The following is a 25,283-nucleotide window of genomic DNA, read 5'->3' on the forward strand; positions in this document are numbered from 1 at the left end:
CCGAATTCACTGGGAATGGACTCAACGTAGCGGCCGTTCTCATCGAAGGGAAATGTCGTCGCATTTCTATATTCCTTATAGCTAGCCGCATATGTAGACAAAATTATCAAAGCATTACATGGCATAGAGATTACGATAAATTATGCGCAAATGCATATGGCGAAGACTTCGCACAAGCAGAAGGTATCTGCACTTAAGTATAACATGATTGAGACTACCCCCAACAACTAACAATTACTTTACTACCAAAGTAGACACCAGCTTTTTTTCATTTACTCGAACTGAACCATCTGTATCATTAAGTCACCGCGTATTGCGTCATTTGTGGCCAACATGTAATACCAATTTTATTGGGTTACAATATAGTGATTATCTTATAGCAGTGCTTCAATCGATTGCCGGTATTCTAAGTGTCGTATGCTTATTAATCACACAATCACTTGAAAAATGAATGAAAGAACATTCGTTTCATTCTTATCAGACTAACAATATTTTTCCAAAAAGTCACTCTCTATCATCCGTAGGTAAAACTCCTTGAGACATTGTACCTCCAGCGCTTTGCCGTGGCGCTCAAACGCCGGCACTATATAACGCTGCAAACGGCACCGGATATAGATAAATGTTATCCTTTTCCCTCTGTTTCGCACCTTTGTTTCTATGTTTTCGTTCTTTCAGTCCTTCTTGTTATCTGAAGATGTGGGCATACTACACCGTGTATTCTTTCGCGTTCTGCTCTCGCGGCTGCTACTGCTGCTACCGCCGCCGCCGCTGAAGGCAAAGGCTTATATATCCAAATGAAGCGCGCTGAAGGGAGGAACATATCGGAAACCATTTAAGCAGTTTTCCTTTTGCGCTAGCGGTTCTTCAGGAAAAGTTTTTGCTGGGTTCCTAGTGGTCATATCTGTTTCGGTGCTTCTGCTACAGCGGTATTTCATGCCGTTATCCATGCTCTGTTATATCCTGTCCCTATTTACTGTCGTTCAGTCGAAGCTTTTCCTTTTTCGCTCATTCTGTACAAACAGGTTCCGGGAGAAACAGTCCCCACCGTCATGTCGTTACTCGTACCCTGCTTCTTTCTTGTTTGCGGAGGGCTCGTGTCGATTCCTGGGTCCGGGAGTCGCCCCAGATTGCTTTCAGTATATTCTTTCCTGCGCCGATTGGTCGCAGTTGTCGCCGTCCTTGATGTCGTTGTTGTTATCGTCTACGCAAACGTCTCCGCCTCTACTTTTTCGTTCATCGTCTCGCAGACCGGCTAGTTAGCCGACCCACTATAGTTAAGCAATATCTCAAATAACACAGCAGGGTCTGCTTGACTCGGCTGCAGGCGAGTTGACTTTGCCAGCCGAACGCCGCCATTAGCACTGGCTGCAGGGTGCGAACGACTTACCTCCATTTTCTCCTTTGCAGCCCTACATCTGTCCGGATTACTAGCCCACTAACAACACCGTTCTGCTTACTACCACTACAACATACCAACCCAGTTAAGAAACGAACTCGAGGGAGCGAGACTGTACATGCGTGTCTGTGTGTATGTATGTATGTATGTATGTATATATATATGTAGATGTGTTTATGTACATGTGGACCCTAAGTCGACAAGAAAAAGAGTAACACTGTTCGAACTTGTCTTGCGTCCGGTTTACCTAGACAGTACTTTTATATTTTTTCTTCTACTTCTACTACGCTATTATCTAGTGCTACCTGCCACTAACTGACCATAGGGAAAATGAAAGAAAAAATCGGCCCTACGAAAAAATCACGTATAGAATAGAGCGGAGGCATACTGTCGATTGCTTGTCATCTCCAGAAAGAATCTTTTGGGGGGACTTAGACTACCCCATGTGTAAGATAAATAGAGAGGCAAGGGAGACTGAGTGCAAGTTAGATGGTGGGACGTACGACACAAGTCTTTTTTGGCGGACAGATCACAAACAACGGACGTAAGGTGAGCAAAAACGACAGCAATAGAAGCTATACTGCAACTACTATTACAAATTTAGGAAAAACACATCTATTTTGTTTGCTGGTTCGGTTTACATGGGCTATAGACTGTCTAGGTAGAAATCAAGTTCTTTCATGGCGATCCTTCATCCAGCAGCCGACATCGGAGTCAATCGCGACGTGCCCGCGGCCGATTGCCGAACGAGAACATGCATAACTAGTACATAACCGATCTTGCCTTAGGTAGCCTCACTGGCAGCGTATAGTTGACGAACCATTCAGGCAGGCGCTCTTAGTCTATTGTTGTTATCTAAGTGCATCGGTAGAGCTGGTCAACACAATGGCGAAACCGGCCGTCCGAAAAGTTGCGGTAAATTATCTACTAGCGAGCTAAAACAATCAACAAAGACCTTTGACTAGGTTGAAACCTATGCAATGGTCAAAAAAAATTTCCACATATAGGTCTAGGGGGAAAAAAATTGAAAAATTGGTGTCGTACCTCAGCGGCGGAACCTGACTACTGAATGGACTATAGCATAACGAAGAATAAACTAACTTCGAGTGCTTAAAATTAACTTCACTTCTAGGATCATGTTTCGATCTAAATGGCTCCGGTATATACTTGTAATGCTAGAAGATAATATAGTTGAAAAAGTTGGAATGGAGCGTTAAGTTCCGCTAATAATACACACAACCTCTGTGAATAAAGCAAGTTATTTTTACAGTAATAGAGTCAGCTTCAGCGAACTTGATATATGCTCTTACAGCTGAATATTCCTCTGCTATGAGCCTGTAGAAGTCCTAATGCAACTATAATGACTGTCGTCTCCGAAGTCACAGGCATTTAGATCCAACAGAGAAACTGGAACATTTTATGGTGAGTAAGAGAAATAAGTACGGCTAGTTACACCACCGTACCGTAGAAAAAGTAGGAGCAAAAAAGTAGCGAAAATTAGCACAGCTTATTTGGTAAGGCTTTAACCACATTAGCCAAGCAATAATAACTAATTAATTATAGATACCTGTAGTGTTTGAGATTTTGATTAGAATCAACTTGTTAGTTTAAAGATAGTTGTATTAGAAGAGAGATAGAAAAAAAAAGCAGAGCGAAGGCAAACGTCGTGCCGTGATAGCAGCCAACTTTCATGAGGTGCGATTGAAGCGTGACGATAGCGTGGCCTTCAATCAATTTTTATAAGTTGTAAGGATTCTATCCGATGCTTTCAGATGGCTGGAAGCCCTTCTTATATAAAAAGGTCAGTCGCGTGACCAGCTGTTGCACGGTATAAAACACAGTTTTCTTCATCATGTAGATGGTGTATGTCTTCATACAGCCGAAAGCGGCTGGTGCTGGCTATCAACGCCGACTTTAACGCTGATGATCACTGCGTTATGAGTTCCCCAACCGTGGTAAAGTTTTCTTTCATTTACTCAGCCTAAAGGGAGCGGTGCGCAACACGGACATAACAACAACAACAGCCACGACAAACACGCATTGAATACAGGAATTTGACAAGCAGCTTCGCGCTGTTCCTGCCAAAGCCTGGTTTTCCATAGGGCGTTCTCGTTCCGGACTGTAAATGATCGTTTCTCAAGTCAGAGCCAAACCCGCCTCGTTAGACGCTTCAAGGGCGGCTTCGAGGCTATATTGGTTCCGTTACACAAGCGACAGCAGCTCGCATAACAGCAACGACAACTACGAACTCATGTCTGCCGAAGCCAGAGCTGCAGCAGTAGAAGCGGACCCGGGACGCGTGTTTCATCCCTTTTCTAACAATGCCGCTACGAGATCTAACGACAACCGATGCCAGCGTGTCTTCCTTCCCACCCGCAAAATGCCCGTGAAGACCATACGCCATTCCCTTTAATAACCACATCCAACCGCCAAACACTCTGTTCCCCCGCTAGCGTAGCTCATCTACCGTTTTCCTGCTATGCTAAGCAAGGAATCTTATCCTGTAAGAGCCATCGTCTTTCGGCTCCTCGATCTTTCGTCGCCGACGTGGACTCCCCTACTATTCCTTACAATATTCGCTCTAGCCTTATGCAACTGCCAATAGCATCCGGCTATTTCCCGTGTTTGGTCTGCCTCAGAGACAATTTAGCAAGAAAGCGCTTCGTTCCGCAGAGGGTCACCCCGAACACTCACTATATATATGTGTGTTTGAGAAAAACCACCAGAGCCTGGGGCACTGAACATGCGATCGATGTTTTCAATGCGCCGTGGAACCGTCCGCAACTCCCGTGCCGAAATCCTCCAAGCAAGTCCCATTTTGTTCCACACATCCTTCACACCGCCCCCTATTCTTGCCTCTAATCGTCCCTCGCCTGGTAACGGCAGTAGCAATGTGGAAGCCATCGTCAAAGAAACGTGCCGTGTTTTGACAGCTTTAAAGCGAATTCTGAGTATAAGCATGTATGCGTAAATTTTAAGGTCAGCCATTTTGTCGTATCATGTTTGTATCCGTATGCAATCTGCATATAGTGTTTAGACAACCCTACAAGCATATCCATAGGAAAACAGAATATAGTCAGACAAGCACGCAGCCGTCGATGTTTGTGCTAAGACCAAAGGGCGTGTCCACACCGTAGATGGTATTAAAGTCGTGCCGTCCACCATTGCCATCCGCCGTTACCGTTCACTGGCGTCGGAAGTGGTTTGGGCAGTTTCTGTGACAGCGACGGGAATAAATAGATCGTTATTTACCGTTGACCCGATACGGGGGTGGTATGGCTCAGTCTGCACTGACTCAGCCGCTATCCTAGAATATCCTTTGTGTAGCAGCAATACTAATAATTTAGCAAGGGAACGGTGGTGCTAGCTTCAACCCAAGCAAAGACAATGCGTTGTCGGTTGACGTCAGATGATGGCAATACGTGCGACGCTGTGGCTGTGATGTAGCTTTGTGCAAACGATTGGAAGGAACCTATGTAGTTCTCTGATCTTTCGTCTTTTTGGATCAAAAAATTTCGTAGGGAACGGACGGGACTTCTAAGCAAAACGCATTAAGATCGGTCACGATCGAAGCAAATGTGATAGTGTACAAGCGTCACTTCCGCCCGTTGTCGACTGGTATTGTGGTACATTGATGAAAATGAGAATTCGTACAAAAAAAGAGACATGATTTTTTATATAGTATGTATAACTAGAAATTAGCTTTCTACCTCTTACTGGAACCGTTTAGGAGATGTATTAAATTTCTGTATTAAAGACCACATTAGCAGGTGTTTAACCATTGGTACAATATACAACCATAGAAACAAAGGTAATTCGTATACTGTAAGCCTCATTTGATGGAAGCACTCTACGTATTTGACAAGCTCCTACAAGGTTCCATCTGTAGTTTTGCTTTCGATAGGAAAATGTATACCTTCACAAGTTATCTGTTGTGTGCAGATAATTCGGTATATCTTTAGAAAGTAGCGCAAGATGTATCTGCCTCGAATATAAGTAATTACTGCCCGAAAATTAGTTTTGGTATTATTCCCTAGATGTTTCGTGTTGCCATTTCAAAGTGATTTTAGCTAACTATATGCAATATGAATTGAACTTAAATCTTTATTTTTTTTATTTAATTAATATATTTAATATTTTATTACATATTTTAGACATCGACTGTTTCCATGCTATCCTTAATTGCGTATATTTAGTTTTAACGATGCTGCTTTAGGTAGCTGCTGGTTTTCGTTGCATGGCGTGGGGTAAGAACGGTGTTTAGATAACCCAAACCACGTTAGAATGGCCGCACTGAAATCATTAGAACTATTGATTCTAGTTCGTGGGAATTCTTAAAAACTGGACTGATGCAAGCGACTTCGGCGGATTTTGAAGTTGAGTAACGTTTTGAACTACGTGCCACAGTCAGGCGCAACTTAATAATTCTAGTAAATATTTCCCTTTTTTAGAAACTCGTGAGTCAGAACCGGCTAAGTTTATTCCAGCAGAGATAAGCTTAGAAGGAAAAACATCTTTTAGTCCTGCGGACCACTGCTTACCTGATAACAATGCCGAACTTCAATATCATTCCTCAATTATTTCTTGTATTGAGCAAAGAAATATCCAATGTTAACTTCAATATACCTATTCTCCCGATTCAAATCCGCGTGATTAACAGGCTTTACGTACCTTAAGAAGGGAAAGTCGAGGGTAAGCCTATCTTATTATTGATTTACGTCGTGAATACATAGATAGATCTATTTATATTACATATAGGAACCCGAATAGTGGGCATATGGCTGCCAGAAGCAGCCAGAGAAACAAGTAAAAGGTTTGAAAAATTAAGGAAAGCACATCTGACCCATATTAAATTATCATTATTGTCCAGCGAGTTTAAAAGTTACTCAGTTTTAAAGTTCGCGGGGTTCCCATGTAATCGCCTAATATAATTACTGAAAGAGATCAGCTGTATATGCTCGCCACATATGAAAAGCTCAGACGTGCATTATGGTATAATCCACTATTTCAACTGTATTTAATCAGGCGCATTGTGCAACATGTGCTATTCGCCGAGTTTTTCTGTATCATGTGGTTATATCAAGAGACAAGTGTTTCTTTTTATTCGCAGTAGGACTTTCCAGGCTGTTCTGTCCTATGACTTTGTCTCATCCTCGTTGTACTGCAACATAAAACACTCACTCGTAAATACATATAATTCAAGCTTATCTTATGTAAACGTGCAGGAAAGCTGGCACGTGACCCTTCATCGCTAAACGAGAACTCCGTCGATTCGTGGCTAATTTCACACTTGCTTTAGCTTCCCACATTGTTCATTTTGCGCTTACCCGGCCACGACATTCAGCTCAGAGTCGCAGCCCAGTTTGCCGCTGGAAAAACGCCCGACAGAGCTCCAGTAACATATTACGCGCGTCGTGGTAATGGTATTCCAGCTATGCTAGCTGCAGCTGCTAAGTGATGCCTCGTATCTCTGTTAAAAAGTTTGGGTCTTTGTTGGTTGAGCCCCGGAGTCCAGTGGGTTCGAGCGAAGAAACCAAATTTCAAACTCGCCGGGACCAGTAAATTCCTCTGAACCGGCAGGTCTCACGAAAATTACGGCCTCACAATTAGCCACGAAGCGTAGGACTTTAATGTTTCACTTACTGTGATTTATTTCGATGCAATTTTTGTCGGAGCCAAAAGATTCTCAGCATCTGAGTGCACTTCCGGAGCGGGCAATCTCATTCTTAGTATTGTAAGAAATACGCTTATTTATTAAAGTGTAACTTCAAAATAGTTAACTAGTTTCTAACAATTTTTTTTTAGTAGGGAAGTTAATCACAAGCCTCTTGAACAACGTACAGGTTTTGCATATATTTTGGGCAAAACTTCTAGATATATGTTAAAATCTACACGTATGTACATTAGCTCCCACTACTCGAAGTTCGTCCGGTGCAAAACTCGATTTCGAGTGTATTAGATAGATAGAAGTAAGACCGACAAGCGAACGAGTTAGAATTGATATGTAAGATTAGTCGTCCGCTTATGTTCCCCATTCCGTCTGCCAGTTTGCCTGTCGTAAGGTGTATATGCGAAGGAAATTTCAGACTGTCGTTAGCCGATACAGAGCAAAAAAGAAATGAGAATCAGGGAGACGCCTAATGCCGATACAGGCCAAGTCTGGCTGGCCGGACCTGTAACATCACTCCACTAGGAGCAAAGTAACGCGGCGCACAAGTCTGAGGCGAACAAGATGAGGCCTACTCGGTGAGGCAGGACTAGCGTCGCATCTCTTCCCTGCTTCGCGTCCTGCTTTCTCTCCTCTGCTTCTTCTATGTGATCAAGTTCAAGTAAGGCGAGTGCCCCAAATCGCTCATAGAAGAAACGGGAGCTGCCGGAACAGCCCAGCGCCAACCTGTCTTCCTCTATTGGCTCTTTCCAAAGACGGCAACGTCTAGTTGCAGGACATTTCACCGCTGCCTAGCTGACTTTAGCGGCGGCAGCCGCGACTGTGTCGTCGTCGAAGTCGGACGATTCGACAAAGAAGAAGTCAAAATAGTATGGAAAAACGGAAGAGCTAGCGGCAGCAACCGAGAGGCCGAACGAGCCGACAAGACGCTAGCCGGTTGAGAAGTGGCGATCTTACCGAGCCAGCTCCGGATGTTTGAGCGGAAATTGGAGCTGGAAGCTTGTTTGCCAATTGTGCGTGTATATGTGCTTCTGTGTGCTGCTACGCCTTCCTGCTTGTGCATCTTGCTGCCTTTATTTCCCTGTAACTCCTTTCTGGTAGCCCCTATCGGTACGCCGGCTGTAACTGTTTCGTCGTGTCTACGCGTGATTGCGTATGGGAGAGTAGTAACATATGTGTTGGCTTTCGTCTTGTCCCTCGCCTGTGTCTGCCGGTCGCAATGAATCGTAAAGGCCAGCCAGAGATCCCTTTGCCGTACAGCAACGACGGCAGTTACGGAGACTATGGCCAGCACAAGCCAACCGAGCTATCTTCGGCTCAGCCACGCTGTCTGTCGCACCGGTTTCTGTCGCTTTCATTTCTTCATCTCAGCATCATCTTTGTCTCCACCGTCTTGGTCGTCTGCGTTGCCCGATGCTTCTTACTAGCAACATCGACATTTAGAAAGGCCCAAACTAGCCAAGGCAGCACCCTATTGAGGTGGTGGCGCCGGGACCCTGGACGGAATTTTCATGCTTGTTTCATCCATTGTCTCTTGGCAATTCGTTGCCGCTGCTTTGCAAACGCGAACGAACAAACGCACAAGTACCGCTTAAGTGTTCGGGCCGCCACCACCCCTCTATCGCCGCAGTTACCGGGGTGCTTCATCTCTTTTCGGAATAGGGGAAAGGGAGACTGCCGAGGATGGTTAGCCGAGCCCCACTCAGGGTCTGACGAAACGGCTATTTGCCACCTCCAAAGAATAAAGGTACTGAACGGATCACGGGCTGCTTGAGGTACTTCGTTAAATACGAGAATGAAAAGCTAAGAAGCAGAGGCTCATGCACACATGGACAATGTAACCGCCATATCTCGCTACCAAGTGCCGTGAAGTTTGAAAACACAAGTCAATAAAAAAATTAGCTCAACCCGATTAACTTACTCTATATGAGAGTACGTGGAGTACATGCGATTAGTTATCGCTTTGAAGCCAAACTGACATGCCACAATGTGCACAAAGAGCAAAAAGTGTTTGATCTGCACATTTGAAAGAATTACTCTAAGCGTGCCATAAGGCTTGCCGGAGGCATGTCGGAATAAAAAGTCTCCCTTCGCATCAGAAAATGACAGATGATATTGGTATTTTGTTACGTAGTATAATGCTCATGTAAAAAAAGCATTTGTTTATATGTAAGTTAGAGATGCGTTTGAATTTTCCAGATGCAAAAAAGTTTTCCAACTAGCGGATTTCTTTTTTACAAACTTTGATTAAGCAAATATGAAATAAAGCTTAAGCTTGGGGACAAACAATTTTAGGTAATCATTGATAGCCACTGTTACCTCTGAATACACTCATCATCTAACGTCAAATTTAATTTTTTAATTTTTCTCTTTGTTTTTTTTTGATTACCCATAATTGTTTGTTCCTAAGCTTAAGCTTTATTTTGTATGTGCTTAATCAAAGTTTGTAAAAAAGAAATACGCTAGTTGGAAAACTGTTTCGCATCTGACACAAGAAACATGATTAATATGAAGTTTAGTCGCAGCATAAAACAAAAATCAATGAAATAACTTACGTTTACTATGTATGCTTGCGAACCATAGTTGCTTCAGCTAATTAAGTGATTGACTAGGCCTGTAAATTGTAACCAACATGTCATATCAATGATCGTGTTCTATTATAGTTTTACCCATTTAGACGCTGAACGACAATACTTTTACTGCTTCTTCATTGACATCAGAACAAGATATCTTTTGGGCTCACTTTTACCTGCTAACTCACGCTGGTTAACAATAGCCAAAAGTTGCTAGGTAAACTTAATAGTAAAAAACCGTTCATTGTCCTCTCTTCTAGCCTCTGATTAAGTGTATTTACTGACGGAAATGAGTGGGCATATAGCTGTTACACGCCGCCAATCGTTAGTTCAGCAAATAACCTAATTGCAAATAGAAGCTGAACTCGTTGGTTCGACGCAGCTTCCTGGGTCACTCTTGACTCGCTCAGCTGTTATGAGAATATAATGTCGAACCAGGTAGAGGTCCAGTTCTGGATAAGGCATCAGAAGGACAACCACAACTACTACCAGAAGCCATAAATCAGCCAGAAATCGCTCAGCCCCAATTACGCCATCGTCATATGGAAAATGTCGTTATACTAAACGCTCAAGCAACGACTAGGAAGTGGCCATCGAAGTGTGAATGAATAAGAAGAATAAGATCAGTCAATAAGTAACCGGAAAAAAACCATGCAGTAACTTAGGCTTTATATACACGCACGAACCGTGGCTATTCGAACGCTCACTAGGATCTTAACACAATTACGGGATCAATAGGCAGGTATATTTATCATACACGCAATGATCTGATACAGATTCGGCGCATCAATTATATTTCACTTAAATCATGTTATCGGAAGGACATTTTTTGTGAGAAAAAGGACAATAGAGGGAAAAATAATTGTTATATTTCTCAAGTGTAACTTAGTACCTTTAACGAAACCCACTGATTTATCTTACAGATACATACTACAGTTATAAGTAAATACATTGGGAACTGTCTGCGAGAAGGAGCTTTTTTGTGGCATTGGTACTTCGTAAACTGCGGAGTCGATTCCTCTCGCTCTTCTTTTGCCCTACCTCCTAGACCAGGTAAATCACCGCCGCAAAATGTTTTTCCTTTTCGACAAAATAAAAAGGTCCAGGAACTAGATGCCGTCTTCCTTCTGGGAACGACATAACGAAATCATCGGCGAGCGTGTATCGTTGTTTCTTCCAGCCGTATCATATACGTAGCTGGGTATAATTTTTTTCAAAATGCTTCTGTGCCTTTTAAGAGTGCCGGAGCAGCGTCTGTGCTGAATGCATTTGTGTGCGTATGTGTGTGTGCGCGTCTACGCATGTTCGCGAATGCAGAAACGGACTCCGACTGGCGTTTCTGCTGCTGACGTTGGCGACTACGGTTTCTGCTGGGACGCACCGTTCGTTGAGCTGTAACCCTGTATGATGACCATGGTCGTTCAACAACTTTTTACTGCCCTGAAGGCAGAGTTAGAGCGCAAACACATATTCGAATATTTCGAGTCGCCTTCCAGCAATGCAAGCTTGCTCGAAGCTGAAACGGCAAGACGTCGCGCTCTCAACCGGCCGCCGGCGGCGCTTTTATAACGGCGAATATAGATACGGACTCCGCGCGTCTGAAGGCCACCATGCACGGCCAACGGCGTGCACTCAGTAGAACAGGCACGATACCGTAGCAGGCAGTATCCGCCGGCATCGACAGGCCCGCTGCTCGTACAAGTAAGTAAGCATACAGAAATGTTGCTCTGGGTCGCACTGGAGTATTTTACAATGATCACAGCTCCTACAAGGTCGCTGAACTATTGGCAAGTCGTTGGCTCGCGAAACATGCTTAGAAGGTTCATCCATTAGGTGAAAGCGCAGCGAAGAAGCGCACGTTTAAAGACAATGGTGGACCACTGAATCCATGAAATACAAACTAGACAACTGGAAAAGCATTTCAGTCGAAAGAAATGGCGAGAAGATCTTACATTTTATTCACGATTCGCGACATAATGAAGCATAATACATTTATTTATCTAAATGAAAGAGACATAAACGAGAACTCTGTGACCGAACAAAGGGCCTCTTTGTATTTTGCTGTCTGTGAAGAAGCTTAAAAGCTCAAGCGACCTGTTTTATCCAAAATAACCATTAAAAAAAAAACTGAGTTCCTTAGCTGTTTTTGTAAGAACAACAAAGAGAAACATGTGCAATCGAGGCCAACTATTACATACTGCTTGAGCACAAGATCATTTGTTGTAAGTTTATACGAAGTAATAATGTGTATCCTGTTTTCAGACATCCCGCCATTTGGCTAACAGGAGAGTGATTAATCTTTGTTTCGACCGCAGCAACTTAAACTATTTTTCTGTGTAAATAATAAGTCTTTCGCCAAACTGACACAATCACTCTTTTTCTCTGGCAGAAATCGCGTCGCTCGTCGTAAGCGGCGGAATTCAATTTGACCGAAGAAGCTACTACGTAAAGTACTGCATACAATCGTGCACCGACTACAAAATAGCCAACGATGATTGGGTTGTTTACTGATCAGTTGTAGTAAGTTATTAACGGCAAGAATCGCTCGGCCGCCTTAAAACGATAATAAAGGCTTCGTCATTGGTTGGTCATTGGGGAAGTTGGGTCAACGCAAACGACATATAAGCTTAGTTAATATTTTCTGTTCATATCACAGTGTGTCACGACTATCATTTCGCAATTAAGGCTTGCTACGAAATATTGGCCGCTCTGTTCGAAGCAACGACGGTTTGAAACGACCAGCACCGCCACGATTCGAGGTGCATCCAATTCAATAATTCCACTTCCAGGAAGTATCGTCGTCGCATGTTCCTGTCACGGGACGCCACTGCAGTTCAGTTACAAATGCTCATTATCGATAGTCTTTTACATTGTTCGAGTCTTCCTCGAAGATCAAAATGTGTCGGCGCATAGAGTCGAACGCAAACCATCTCGCGGTAATGTGTTTGCTTCCGGTTAGTAGTTGAACCATACCAAGGTTGAGACTGCGGTATTGTCAGGTCCTGCTGACTACAACTTTCATTTTTTACTCCGCGGTAAGTAACATGGATAAAATGGGCCTCGTTAAATGCGATGTTAAAGATGACTGTCTTGCTCGTTATCACGATAAAGTGTCGATTTGTGATTTTCTTTTAGGTAACAGTTCACTAGCCAAAAGGTTTCAGTTATAGTAGACGACTTACCCTTAACATGGTCTTGGTGAGCTCGGTCCCCAGATGTTCGCTGTCGAGGGACTTCCGACCGTTACATTTAGCCGTGGGTAGAGCTTTTGTGTACGAACTTTTTTTGTTGACAAGATCTTTAACTCCAAGCTTAAACAGCATAATTGCATCGTATATCAACGCGACCTCCGTCTGAAACATATTGAAAATCCACGCTCACTCTGTTATTGCCATATCACACCTTACAGTGCATCAAATTCGTATGAGACCTCAGCCTCACACTCTTCTTATTCCCACCAAACTCGATTGATTGCTACAGCGTATCTCTAAATTGCAAGACATATCCTTCCATGGCACGTTTTAAAATTAGCGAACGTTTTGTTTCGCTAGTTGCAATGCTTGCACAAATCGACAGCAGAAAGGCCATGCAGGCCAATGAAGGATGCCCTTCGTTCGCATTAGATCGGCGATTTTTTCATTCCGACAATTTTTAAAGACAGGAAGTTCTTAGCAAATTGTCAGAATGCGCACATTTTAATCGCTAACCATTCGTCGTTAAGGCTTCATTAAGTGCTTGGTCGAAGAAGAGTGATTCACTTTTTTCTGCCTGGTGAACTTGTGTTAGAAAATTAAGTTACAGTTATCCTTTTCGGATACGCGTGTGCAGCTCGAGTCATTCATTAGAAATCATCTCTGGCATTTTATTTCTCTATTGAATTAGAAAGAAGACCGCCCCCCTGCAGGGCACACACTTACTACGCGTTGTTACCCATTCGTACAACGATAAAATTAGAGGATACATTTTAGTGGCAAATAAATTAGATGCGGTTTTAAATTTCTTGTTAAAAAGTCGTAATTTAAAAAATTAACTACAAATTTTCTTCTTCCGTGAATTCCTAAACTCTGGAAACTGTTGCTCGATACGAGTGGGTTTATTAAAATCTGGGAACGATGCATCGCTTAGCTCGTTGGGCCGTCTGATGGAGACGCACTTGCAGAGCCAGGTTTAGCGTAAAAACAACATCCGAAGCATTAATTATCTTTACAGGCATTTGGTTCCTGGAATAATGCGCAGCGGTAGTAACAGACGTGAAGCTCAAGATAGGAAAATATGACAATAGACAGAGCCTGTCTTGATCTTCGGGACGGTCCCTAATATATTTTAATTGGTCTCTTCGTTGGAAGCTGGCCTTTTGCTGGCGATTTAATGCTTTAGCATAGTTAGTTGTCAGCGTAGATACCATAAAGTGTGTTTGGATTAACAGTGCGCAGGTAATATTATAAATGTCTTGCTACTCTTTTTTTTCGGCTCCAAAAGCAGTAAGAAGCAGGAAAAAGGAGACGAAAGAAAATGGCGCTCAAGGCGGTTAGTCTAACAGGAACGACGAATTATATCACTGCAAGCGAAAGCCGTCAGTGGAGCTATTGGGCTGTGCTTGAGCTGAATGTTGGCCCAAAGTCGGCTGGGGTCATCGGGGACGCTCGTTAAAAAGGCCCACGTCCAGCATTCGGGGCGAGGATCCGATTGCCTTATGGCGGCAATGTCCTTATAGAGCGACAACGTTTGGCTAAATTGCGCCGATGGGATTAAGTCTCCTTATTCTTTCACCTTCGAACGCCGTAATAGAGGCAGTTTTTACTTTCCTCGGTTTCACCTCTGTGAAACAACAGGAACAGCAGCTCAAGCTCACATTCGCACGCTAGCAAAGCATAAAATGGTACCGATGCAAAAAAAGGATAGTGCAAACTATACTCACAAAACTGAGAAGGTACTCACAGACAGCAGAGGACCGTTAAAACCTATTCAATAACAAGTTCAGCCAGTTAGGCCATGCAGAACGGTGACATCTTCGGGCTGAAATGGCTCCGATCTGATATTACAGCATGGGGCATCGAAGATAATTGTCACATCACCAGTATGGTAACGATAACCTCAAATACACGTTCGGTCAATGCTAAATTATTTCGACATATTATGCCTAAGTTTTTTTTTTTTACATTCACATACACATGTGAGTCCGCAGCACGCTAAATCGATTCTGGGACAGCGACGATTGTCGGCTTACGTTAATTTTTTAGTATAAATAATTAGGTGGATCAAACGCGTGCCTCCGACATACATATTTAGGGGCAAGGATAGTACCCTCCGATATTTCTGTAAGCTTGTCGCAGACAAAATGATACGAGGAATAGCGGATGGAAACTTCCAAATTTCTAATGTTGTACCCCTCTATAGAAACGTATCTGGGGCAAATTACTTTATAATAGCGGCAGTATCGGTCAGTTGTACGGTAGTCAGTTGTATGGTGATTGATGGTAACGACACATTACGGCGGCAATCAGCTTCTTGCTACCAATAGTTACTAAACATCAATTATAAACCGTACTGAAGATTTGTATTGCAGTTGATACTGTTATTACACGTTTCGTAATTACAATTATTATATAGAAGAAGAAATTCTGTTACGAAATTACAAAGATACGCTACGAATTAGCGTATCTTCGTGACATACTGTTACATCGTACTGCTCGATAGCATATTATATAACAAAGGTGGCAACACATGACATTAAACTTGACACGAAGGTAAATTTACTTGATACATTTTTCAACCTAACTAACTTATTGCAATAACTCCATCTAATGAAGTGAAGAATAGATTTGTCTAACGTATATTTAGACGGCTTAAGTCACAATTGCATGTATACTAGTCTTCCAATATTTCTAGGTAATCTTTCTTGAGGGAACGTGCATTACAAAGTAGTCCTTCCATTCCAAGATTATTGCCTTTCGGCTATGTAAATAAATGAAAATTGAATCGATATTTATAATGATCTATAGATATCCGGCATATGGAAACAATTGGGAATTTTTGTCAAAGAAAAATTTACCCTAACTTAACATTAATTGACCAAGGAAGTGCATTCTAAATTAGCAGATGGCCAGTCCAGCGACATTGTCTGTAGGGTAATCTCAGCCCCTTCAGGTAATTATCCCAAATGCTATATTCGTATATTTGGCCATTAAGCCCTAAAGCGTTGCAAATCGCATGTGTAACAAAGTGTCAACGCACGTACAAGCGAGCTAAGCAATGTCGAAGGGCAAATGGGTGTTATTGATGCGTCTTGATTACAAACGTAACCGTAGCGTCCGAGGTGTGTAGCATTATATGACCCCATAGCGGATTCCACTCAATTACTCTGGAGAGGCATGATTTAGCCCATTTAATTAAAAGATCAGCTGGTCTTTTCCTTACTCAAGGTGCACTGTCCGCAATAATTTTGTGCTTCAATAGCCTATGAGGTGCATTGAAGACATCAATGTTACTGAGCAATATGTGGTGCTTGTTGTCGATAGCAAGGATTTGATGGGAATCAGGTACCACTGTCGCTGCAGTTCGGGTTTTTTGGATCGCTCTTATTCTGGCACATTTTCTATGAGAGCGGCATTTCGCATGTGACGAACCTGAAAGCTTGTAATAAGCTGCGTGCAGCCTGACACTTCATTGCCGCCCAGACCAGCTTGGAGCAACGTTCAGTCGTCTACTCCTTTCTCAGCACATCTAGGAACATGCTAAAAAGGACGAACGATTTAAATTTGACGTTAGTTTACATAAATACCAAGTATTTAAAAGCAAAATGGCTATCCGTTTCGGATGCAATTGGGAACATAGGAAACTTTTTTGAAAGTTTTCAATATGAAAGTTTTAGGCAAGTCCCTATTCTGTTCAGTAACCCTATGGAGTATCCTGAATGTCGAGTATTTCTAAGGATCTGTCGATGTATGATGACTTTGTCCCCAGGGATTTATACCTGCAATCCCTGCCGTTTCCTGCCTTCATTGGCACTAAACAGCATACGTCTAGTTACACCTATCAGATTAAAGAGACGTAGCTGGATAGCGCTGAGATATTACCGACCTGGCCATCATTCATGTCTCTCACCATCTCTTGACTGACCTCTTTGATCAGTTTCAGCATAAAACATTAACAAGCCCGTCGTGCTGCAGCACCCCTTTTTCCATTCGTCTTTAATCCCCCGTTCCAGCCTGTGAAAGCTGTCGGTCTCCATAGCTGCTCTGACGAGATATGTGTGGGATTTCAGTTTTCCTGGATCAGGCTGACGTGGGTTGGCCTGGCCTGTACTGGCCTGGCTGGCTTCATTGCTTAGACTGCTCTGCTTGAAGCTTCTGGTTAGTCAGTCAGCTCAACAGGACAAGGCACACTGGATACGACCCATAGAGAATGACAAAACCCCATAAAGGGAACCCATAGGTCATATGAGATAGTAGCGTATAGGAACCAGGAAGCATGGCCTAACATCTTGCTGTCTAGCATATCTTGACCCGCCCGAGGCGATACATTAGTGACAGGCAATTCGTTTGTATATATCTACAAAGTCGACTTAAACAGAGACGAAAAGGCATCTGCCAGACGCCTTCCATGGACAGCATGCTGAAAAATCTATATAAGACACAAATTCAAATTTCATAGATCCTATATTTATCACTCGAGAGATAACTGTTCACGATAGTCTTTTTGGTTGCGCAGAAAACAACGCTTACGCATGGAAAAAGATACCCAACAAAAGGAAAAAAAACTTCCGTTGCCTTTTTTGTATCAATAATGGATAGACTATTGCTTGGCCTGTAAGGAATAGTAATTTCATTCCTTTGTTTGTTACTAGTCAGGTGTTGTGTACAGTTAAAAAGCTTTTCGGTTGCTTGATTGGGTCATTGCCGTCCCATTTGTTCAGATCGTAAGACTCTTACGTTGGAATCCAAGGATGGCTATGTCCAGTGCCGAAGCGTAGCGCGTCGGGCACTTTATTTCAAGTTGTGAAAATAACTAAGTCTGTTTGTTTCGTGTTCAGCTAAGACTCTCTAGCTCACATATCTGGGGTTATCTTACAATTGCTTTCCCACAAAGATGATTCAGGGTAAAACTCGACGAAATCGAGAAGTCGAGTGGAGTGCGCACTCTAAGTTGAGGATGTCGTTTTTAAACTTAGCAATCCACCATTGAGTAGTTTTAGTTGTAGTCCCTACCAGAAAATCCCCGTCGTACACACCGCAGCTATTACAAGTTGGTTCGGCAATTTTTTTTTTACCTCGCTGAAAAACGCATAAGGGCTATTTGAAAAAATCTATTCTCTATGACCCGGTATATCTTTGTTTGGAGACTGAAGTGCTGTGGTCTGGATACGACTTAATGACAGTAGTTTTGTAGAGCGAGACAAAAGCTTTTCGATGACTCCAACAATCAGCCAGCGGGGAATTCGAAAAGTGAATCGTTGAGTAAAAATCGACATAAATGCACCAACCTAACACGGTTAGTAGTAATTCAAGTCCGCATACGAACAAAGTGCGCAAGCCAACTAGTAGATACGATAATCAACCCAGTGTAAGCTACGAGCATTGCTATTATAATACGAACATATGCATGCTTCAGCTTAATCCCTTCGCCTATTTCATTTTTCGGCTTCCATGTATTTAAAATTACCCAGTAGGTTTTTGATCAGTGAAGGATGCCTCTAATAGTCCGTATAGTCAAACAAAATACTAAGGACAAAATATGGGGGGATTAGGACGTCCGTAGTTCATTTCCGCCCTGGGCAGTAGCCACTTAGTCCACACGGACATGAAACGTGGAGCGGGAATTCGGCTGGAGAAAAAGGGACATAAAAAAAAAGCATAGGCAAGAGAAAAGAGAAATAAGGGAGAGGAAGCGCGTTCAGGACAAACAAGGAGGCAAAAGGAAGAAGGCAGAAAAGGGCGGATTGGGTTTCATTCCATTTTGTGGTAATGGTGTACTCGCCCCTTGCCTTACTCGTCTCTGCTCTCTAGCCTTCACATTTCTCCACTTTTTGGTCCTGGTGTACCCTTGCCGTAGGACCGTTTCGAGGTATAAATAGGACTTGCAGGCTGTGGCCTGCTGTGGTCCTCCCAGGACTTTCCACCAACCCGCGGACCGGACCCCTTTTAGTGGAGCGCTTTATGTAAAGGGGCCCACTCGGGCTTTTCGCTGTATAGGGTTTGTGGTGGTAGGGTATAAAAGAAACTTGCAGGTTTGAGGGCTGAGGGGGGCGTAGGGAACAGTTGGCAAGGCCAATGGGCACTTTGTTCGCCGCTGCACTTCGGGCCACAGCAAGTATCCCGCCGCCCGTCCTACCGACAATTTTCCTATTCTCCATTCCTATGCTGGATGGACCCTTCTGCTATAACGGCCTTCTCCACCCACGTTCAGTGGCTGTCGTTTGATGTTGTTCCGGCGCCGGGTAGCTGTGCTGTGGAGATGGTACGGTAGTCGCTTACTACAGCGAGCTTCACAGACCACGGAACTATGCGTAGGGCGAGCAGCGGCGGACAAACGGCGCAAGGGCGACGCACTGCTGTCCGGATGGAGCCTGGCAAAATGGACCCACAAGGATCATATAATATCACCATCACTAGGGACTGACCAAGCGGCTAACCGGCCGGTTGGCCAACCACTCGCCTGGAAGGCCAGCCAAGCAGTCTAGTAAGGGGCATGAACGGCCAGCCAGGGGCAAACCTAACAGTACGCACCCTCCACTCGCCAGAACCAGGCTAGCAGCAGCCGCCGTAAGACACCGCCGCCGCTGCACCAGCACTACAAGCAAAGCAGCGCTCAAAAAAAGGAATTGCCACTCCTTGTGCTCGGGCGGCGACAGCAGTGACAGCGGGGTTTCCCTATTCGCTCACCCCCCCCCCCCCCCTCTCCTGGTCATCGTGACCTCATACCCATCTCATACCCATTGCTGGCTCCCTGCCCCTTTCATTTCGCCGTCGTTGTCATTGTCGTCATCATGTAACTCTCCGTTCTTCATTCCCTTCGCTGGAGATGCTCTGCTCTGGCAAGCGATCTTTCCCTTGCAAGCCTCGGTGAAACCTTGGTGAGGCGTCTTCGCTGCCGTCTTTTGACTTGTCATTGCTACTGACTGAGTGCAAGCTAAATATACATAACGGTCTGGCACGCAAAAAAGGTAGCTATAGGCTACTGGCGTCAGGGAAGCATGAGAGCAATTTGATCTCTCCACATAGTAACTGACATAACGCTTTCCTCGTAGCAGAAAAAATAAAAATCGCTATCCTCTCCCGTTTCCTCTCTTTTGGGCCCATCGTTACTAGTACTAGCACATCAATGACGGTGTTGGTATCAGTTGATGTCGTTAGTTCTCGCCTACTTGTTCAGTTTCTGCTTTTGGTGCAACTGATGCGATCGGTACTACAGCGCTTCCAGCTGCCGCTTCTACCTCTCTTTCTCTATTTTTTATATTCTTCAACTTATCGCCAATGCATTAATTTAATAAGGTTTGTATTAAGCTTCAAGCATTGGCTTGCAGATTGCCATCAACTAGACGGTGACTACCCTGACGTCTGGAGTCGCGTGCTTCGTGTAACGTGTGCGTGTGTATTGAGTTTGGACATTTGTGTGTATGTACTACGGATGGGTATCCTGTACAGTTTGGGTTTGTTGCAAGTTCATGCATGAACCTGCAACATGGAATACGTTGGATCCTTTGGTCTGAACTAGCTCTTGCAGCCTAATCTCATTGCATTTTCCTGAGGAGTAGAAGGCAGAGGAGACGAGGCAGGCTTATAACGTTAAAGACGCTAGACAACATTTGAGAGCGGGCGTAAGCCTGCATTTGTCCGTTGTCCGAAGTGACCGCGGTTGCTGTACGCGAAAAGGGTGAGCGGAGTAACAACACAGCCAGGGGTATAAAGTGCAAAGGTCGCTACAAAGCACATCTGTAGCAAAGTCAGGAAAGGCCATTAGAACGGTTGTCGCTCGTAATTGCCCCGACAGCGGCATTTTCGCCGCCCGCGGTCGTGGTATAGCTAGTTGATGGTGCAAGGACTTTCGACGTGCAGTGTAAAACCTTTGACGTGGTATTGCCGCTACCGAAAGCCGCGACGCTAGCTGCTATACGTATTTTTGGCGGCTACTTGCATTTAACCGCCTACCATATCATCTACGTGATTTAGCAAAGGGAAGCTTTTACCTTGTGGCGCCACGGTGCCCCGAAATAGCTAGTCTATTCGTGTTAAGGTTTAATTATAATTCTAAGAACGGAGTAAATGCACTTCGGACGCCGTCTGTTTTTTTTAATGCTTGAATCACTGTTTTAGACACATGCTTAGCACTGAGAGAGTCCTGTACAGAACATAGTGAGAAAAACGATAGAATTAGTCATCAGCAATGATTTCGCGAAGGCGAAGTGCCACAGACGAAATACCACTTCCGCAGCTCTATAAACGCCGACGCGTCGTATGGTTCCGGATTCTTTCATAAAAAAAAGGAACTTATTTCCTGTTAACTACAGGCTATTCCATTTGACCTCGGCCTCCCAATGTACGGTCGACGAAAAATATTTGTAAAGAAATATATATTCGATATTAATCAGCACTATATGATAGTAATAATAATACTGTTGCTACATAAGTTGATTAGTCACCCATATACTGTATTATTTGTCCATTGTGCAGTACATGCAGTCTATATATACATATAGCGTAAACGGACCGGCTTAGTTTCATCGAAGCTTGGCAGAGATGAGAATTTTATAGCCGCTTTCAATATACAACCGCAAACCTGTATTGTATTTCCATCATTACAATTCAGTCAAACTTATCTGACGCGGTACATCTGAATAGCATGCCATCAGTCGGCGTACGTATGTTAATCTCCGGGTGGCTCCGATGGTAAGTTCAAAACAGCAACTTTCTGACTGATTTTTGGAGAACTAATCGCAAACCTCTATGTGTGCCTACGTTAAAATAATCTCATTGACTTTGCATTTTCATAGCACCGAAAGCTAGCCAGTGAATGGGCTATGATCGAGGCACCAGGGACGGTAAGAAGCCTGCACGGCGTTTCACGGTGGTGGTACAAATGAAACCTGACTTGCCCCCCAGCTTCCTCTGCTAACCGCGGGCTTTGCACGTTAAAGCGCCCTCCGTGAGAATAATGAGAGCAGCTGAAGTTGTTTCGATGTTCGATGCATTCCATTAAACTATATAAGCTTGGGAGATTTAAACAACTTGATGTAAGAATCGGCTCTAGCCATTGTGATGAACGTAAATAGCTGAGCTACGATTCTTCGGACCCTTCTCAGAAACAGGTTGACTTTGAGGTTGACCTTCAGCTCATCTATCAGTACTCATTTAGCAAAATATTCAAACGTCCCCTCCGTCACCCCTGTAACGCAAAAATAGGCATTCGGGGAATTCTGTTTTTTGGCGGCAGGCAGTCTTCACAGTTCCTTCCTGAAGGTGTCCTATATAATCCACATTCGAGAGGTTTTTTGCACGAACGGCCGCGCCTTTAATATCATTTGGTCGGCTGAGCACCCACGATCTTCAGCCACGTGTTCAAATTCCTTTATGTAGGCCTCGTCGAACTCCAGCGGCGTCGTCCAATCCGCTCATCAATACGCTCATACCGCCAGCCATCCTACCGTAGCAGCGGCATGGTCTGGGCTGCGGATGCGTCTTCTCTCAAGTGCGTCGCCGTGGTAACCATCAATAATAAGCATGTGCCACACCGGTTCAAAGCTCAGCGTCGGGATACATTATTACTACCAGATATTAATAATTAGAAAAACAATAAACGACTCGTAGGGAAGATAAGATATTACTATCGAACCTCATAGCTGCTTGCCAGGTAAGCCCAACAGCGCTTACTTCGGCTAGATTCGTAAACTCCCGAACGTCATATTTAAAAATGATTAATTCTGACCACTTGATGAATCGTGTTAAAAATCAAAAAAATTCTACAGCTACGGCCAAAATGAAGTGGACTAGCGCGTCTTTATCGCTGGCTGGCAGGAACGAGCACTCCTTTGCCTTTACCGTGCAGCAGACTGGCATGCGTTCATTCATTCATAGATTATTATTACAGAATGGGATTTTTCTTTCCCCAATATGTGTGTGTATATATATGTATGTGTTGAGATGTTTGTATCTATTAATGGATGCTGGATCGATAGAAGTGAACAATGCCGCAGGCCAGTCCCGTATTAATGCGAGCCGTCGTTTTGTTTGTTTCTTATTTAGACTTGCATGGCTTATGGCCTTATGGCCTCGTGTTGAAACATAGTCCTGACAGGTCGTCTTGAACGCCCAGGATGATGACGATGATCACTACTTAAGAACACAGTGGATTACTGGTAAACAAATTTGTATTAATTATATACATATGGTGACGAAACGTGCTGGTAACGATGAAATATCGTCTACTAACATTACTACTGCGGTTGACCACATATTTTACAGAACTGCCAATATAATGGTCAAAAGCTTGCTCTATTATGCTGAGAACTATGCGCGTAGGTAGTCATGAAGATATTTAAAGTTAGCTTCCGTTAAAATCAAGCGGGAGAAACTCGTCGTTGTTCCATTATCATAATAAAAAAATGTTACATTAATTAATTAATATAATAAAAATAATAAAGAAGATTATAATTATTTTCGTTCGTACGATCGCAATGTGCCATCAATACTACCTTTGCATTGGCTTCAGCTATCGCTTATGCTTCCTCCAGATCCTTTGAATACAGAACTGCTTACAACACAAAGGAATCAGTAGACGTATAACGCTGCTTACTTCGTTTTATAGTAAAAATCAAACGATCCTTATGGTATGATTGATCGGAGATAGGATTACGTGTTATTTAACTATGTAGAATCTTGGGTTTGGCCGTCGCTAATCGCACCTAAAATCTTTTCTTCCATCTTTACCAGCACGCGTGAAGCTAATCACCCCCAGTATAGCGTGCTCTGAATATCAAGTAGCTTGACGGAGATGTGACCAATGGCACAACATAAAATTACGACCTGTTTTACCCGTGCCTATTATTTACAGAAATGCTGACGCTCATCTGACTGACGAATTCAAACGGTTGACTAATAATTAATAATAGCGACGGTAGTCACGTTCATATGAGATTTGTACCAGTTGAGATGATAAGCTCTGCTTCCTGCTAGCCAAAGTATCCCTGAAGTCCGTCCGAGGGCAGAAGCTTTTGAGAATACGCAAATACGAATTTGCATATGCACGGATGCTGGCATCTAGGTCTACCTCAGGCGCAAAATTTACCGGCCATAAGGCTTCTCAGAGACGATATGAAGTTGAAAACGCCAGAACGAAGAGTGATTGGCGCAGCCGCTTATGAGCATGGTGGGGACGATGTCATGTAGGGACACATATGGGTAGACAAGCTGTAGATGGATTGTCCGGAAAGAAGGAGGCCTGCTATGCCAGCAATGCTTGTATTAGATTGTACGGGATCGCACTCGGCGCTACATACGCAGAGGCGTAAAAGGCACGACAACGACCGTCGCGCGTACGAGATCACGATGACATCGACCTCAGAGGAGAACCCGTTGGTTGAACGAAGCACCAGCTGAGCCAGGCAAGGGTGGCTAGACAAAATGTATGGGACTACATGCATAATGTGCACGCATCTGTATTGAACGAGTCGACGAAAGAAAACGAGAACTCGTGCGGATAGTCACAGAAGATGTGCCGCCTAGAATCAGTGAGCGGCTCACACGACTGAAGCAGTCATGATAAGGCTGGTCCATGCAAAAGAAAGAACTGTGTGTGCGTTTGCCCTATGCGTTGAAGGACATATGCCTTGTGATGGAGCCGAGCTATACCATGCTTCGAACGATGCGAAGTGCAGCAGTGGCAATAGCCTCGAGGGCGACTTCGTGAAAACTGCGAATCGAAAGAACTACGACAAATACTAATTCCGACCGTGCGTTTCACTCATCGTCGCGAAAGTTTAAGAAAAGTCATTGTAAACAGTCGTTTGTGCCATGATCAGCCTCCGGGGAAAAAGTGGCCGCTAGGAGCCGCCGGCGGACCCTGTGCCCTCTCTGTCTCGTCTAAAATGCAAATTATTATTATCTCTCGCATTTATAAAGTTGATTTGGACAGGACGATGAAGAGCTCGTGAATGACTAGAGGGTTTCACAAATGATTTTCATTATTTGTTTCCTGCGAATATCTACTGCTACAACTGCTTCAGCACACAAACTCTCAGGATGTACAATAGCACATACCATACCCGCCGGCTACTTTATCATCCTGATCTATCCTGAAAAGGTATTTGTACACGTATACATTACTAAATAAGTTAATTCTTCAGCAAATTAGATTGTTCCACGTTTTATTTACGGATTACTCCATGGAATATTTACGCTAGATATATCAAAGGTGAGGTTATAAAAATAAGCAGACTACACCCGTGTTTCTGCCTATGGTGTTGTATGCGCAGCTGACATTGACGAATTAATATAAGTTTCGAATGCCATCACAAACGACTGGGCCGATGAAAAGTTACTGAGCAAAAAAAAGTTGTCTAGCGCGTGTCGTCAATGAGCAATGTAGCTATGTCTACCATTAGAACGTTACGTAGCAATCAATCTACATTTCCTTTCGTGCGGTCTTCGCACAT

At 43.7% G+C, this 25,283-nt stretch overlaps 1 protein-coding gene across 5 annotated transcripts in view; it reads right to left on the bottom strand.

Moving 5' to 3' along the window:
- Window positions 1-25,283, bottom strand: part of LOC111266441 (glutamate receptor ionotropic, kainate 2) — a 113,267-nt gene that overhangs the window by 49,527 nt on the left and 38,457 nt on the right. For 4 of the 5 annotated variants that reach the window (XM_086970900.1, XM_022843922.2, XM_022843917.2 and 1 more), the window contains one exon: window positions 12,820-12,990. The exons of the other annotated variant lie outside the window; for it this stretch is intronic. In XM_086970900.1, the coding sequence (XP_086827026.1) occupies window positions 12,820-12,990 (171 nt within the window). The remainder of the gene's footprint in view (window positions 1-12,819; window positions 12,991-25,283) is intronic. 5 annotated transcript variants of the gene reach the window in all.

Source organism: Varroa jacobsoni, unplaced genomic scaffold (assembly GCF_002532875.2).
Source record: "Varroa jacobsoni isolate VJ856 unplaced genomic scaffold, vjacob_1.0 scaffold_1083, whole genome shotgun sequence".
Taxonomy (NCBI): Eukaryota; Metazoa; Arthropoda; class Arachnida; order Mesostigmata; family Varroidae; genus Varroa; species Varroa jacobsoni.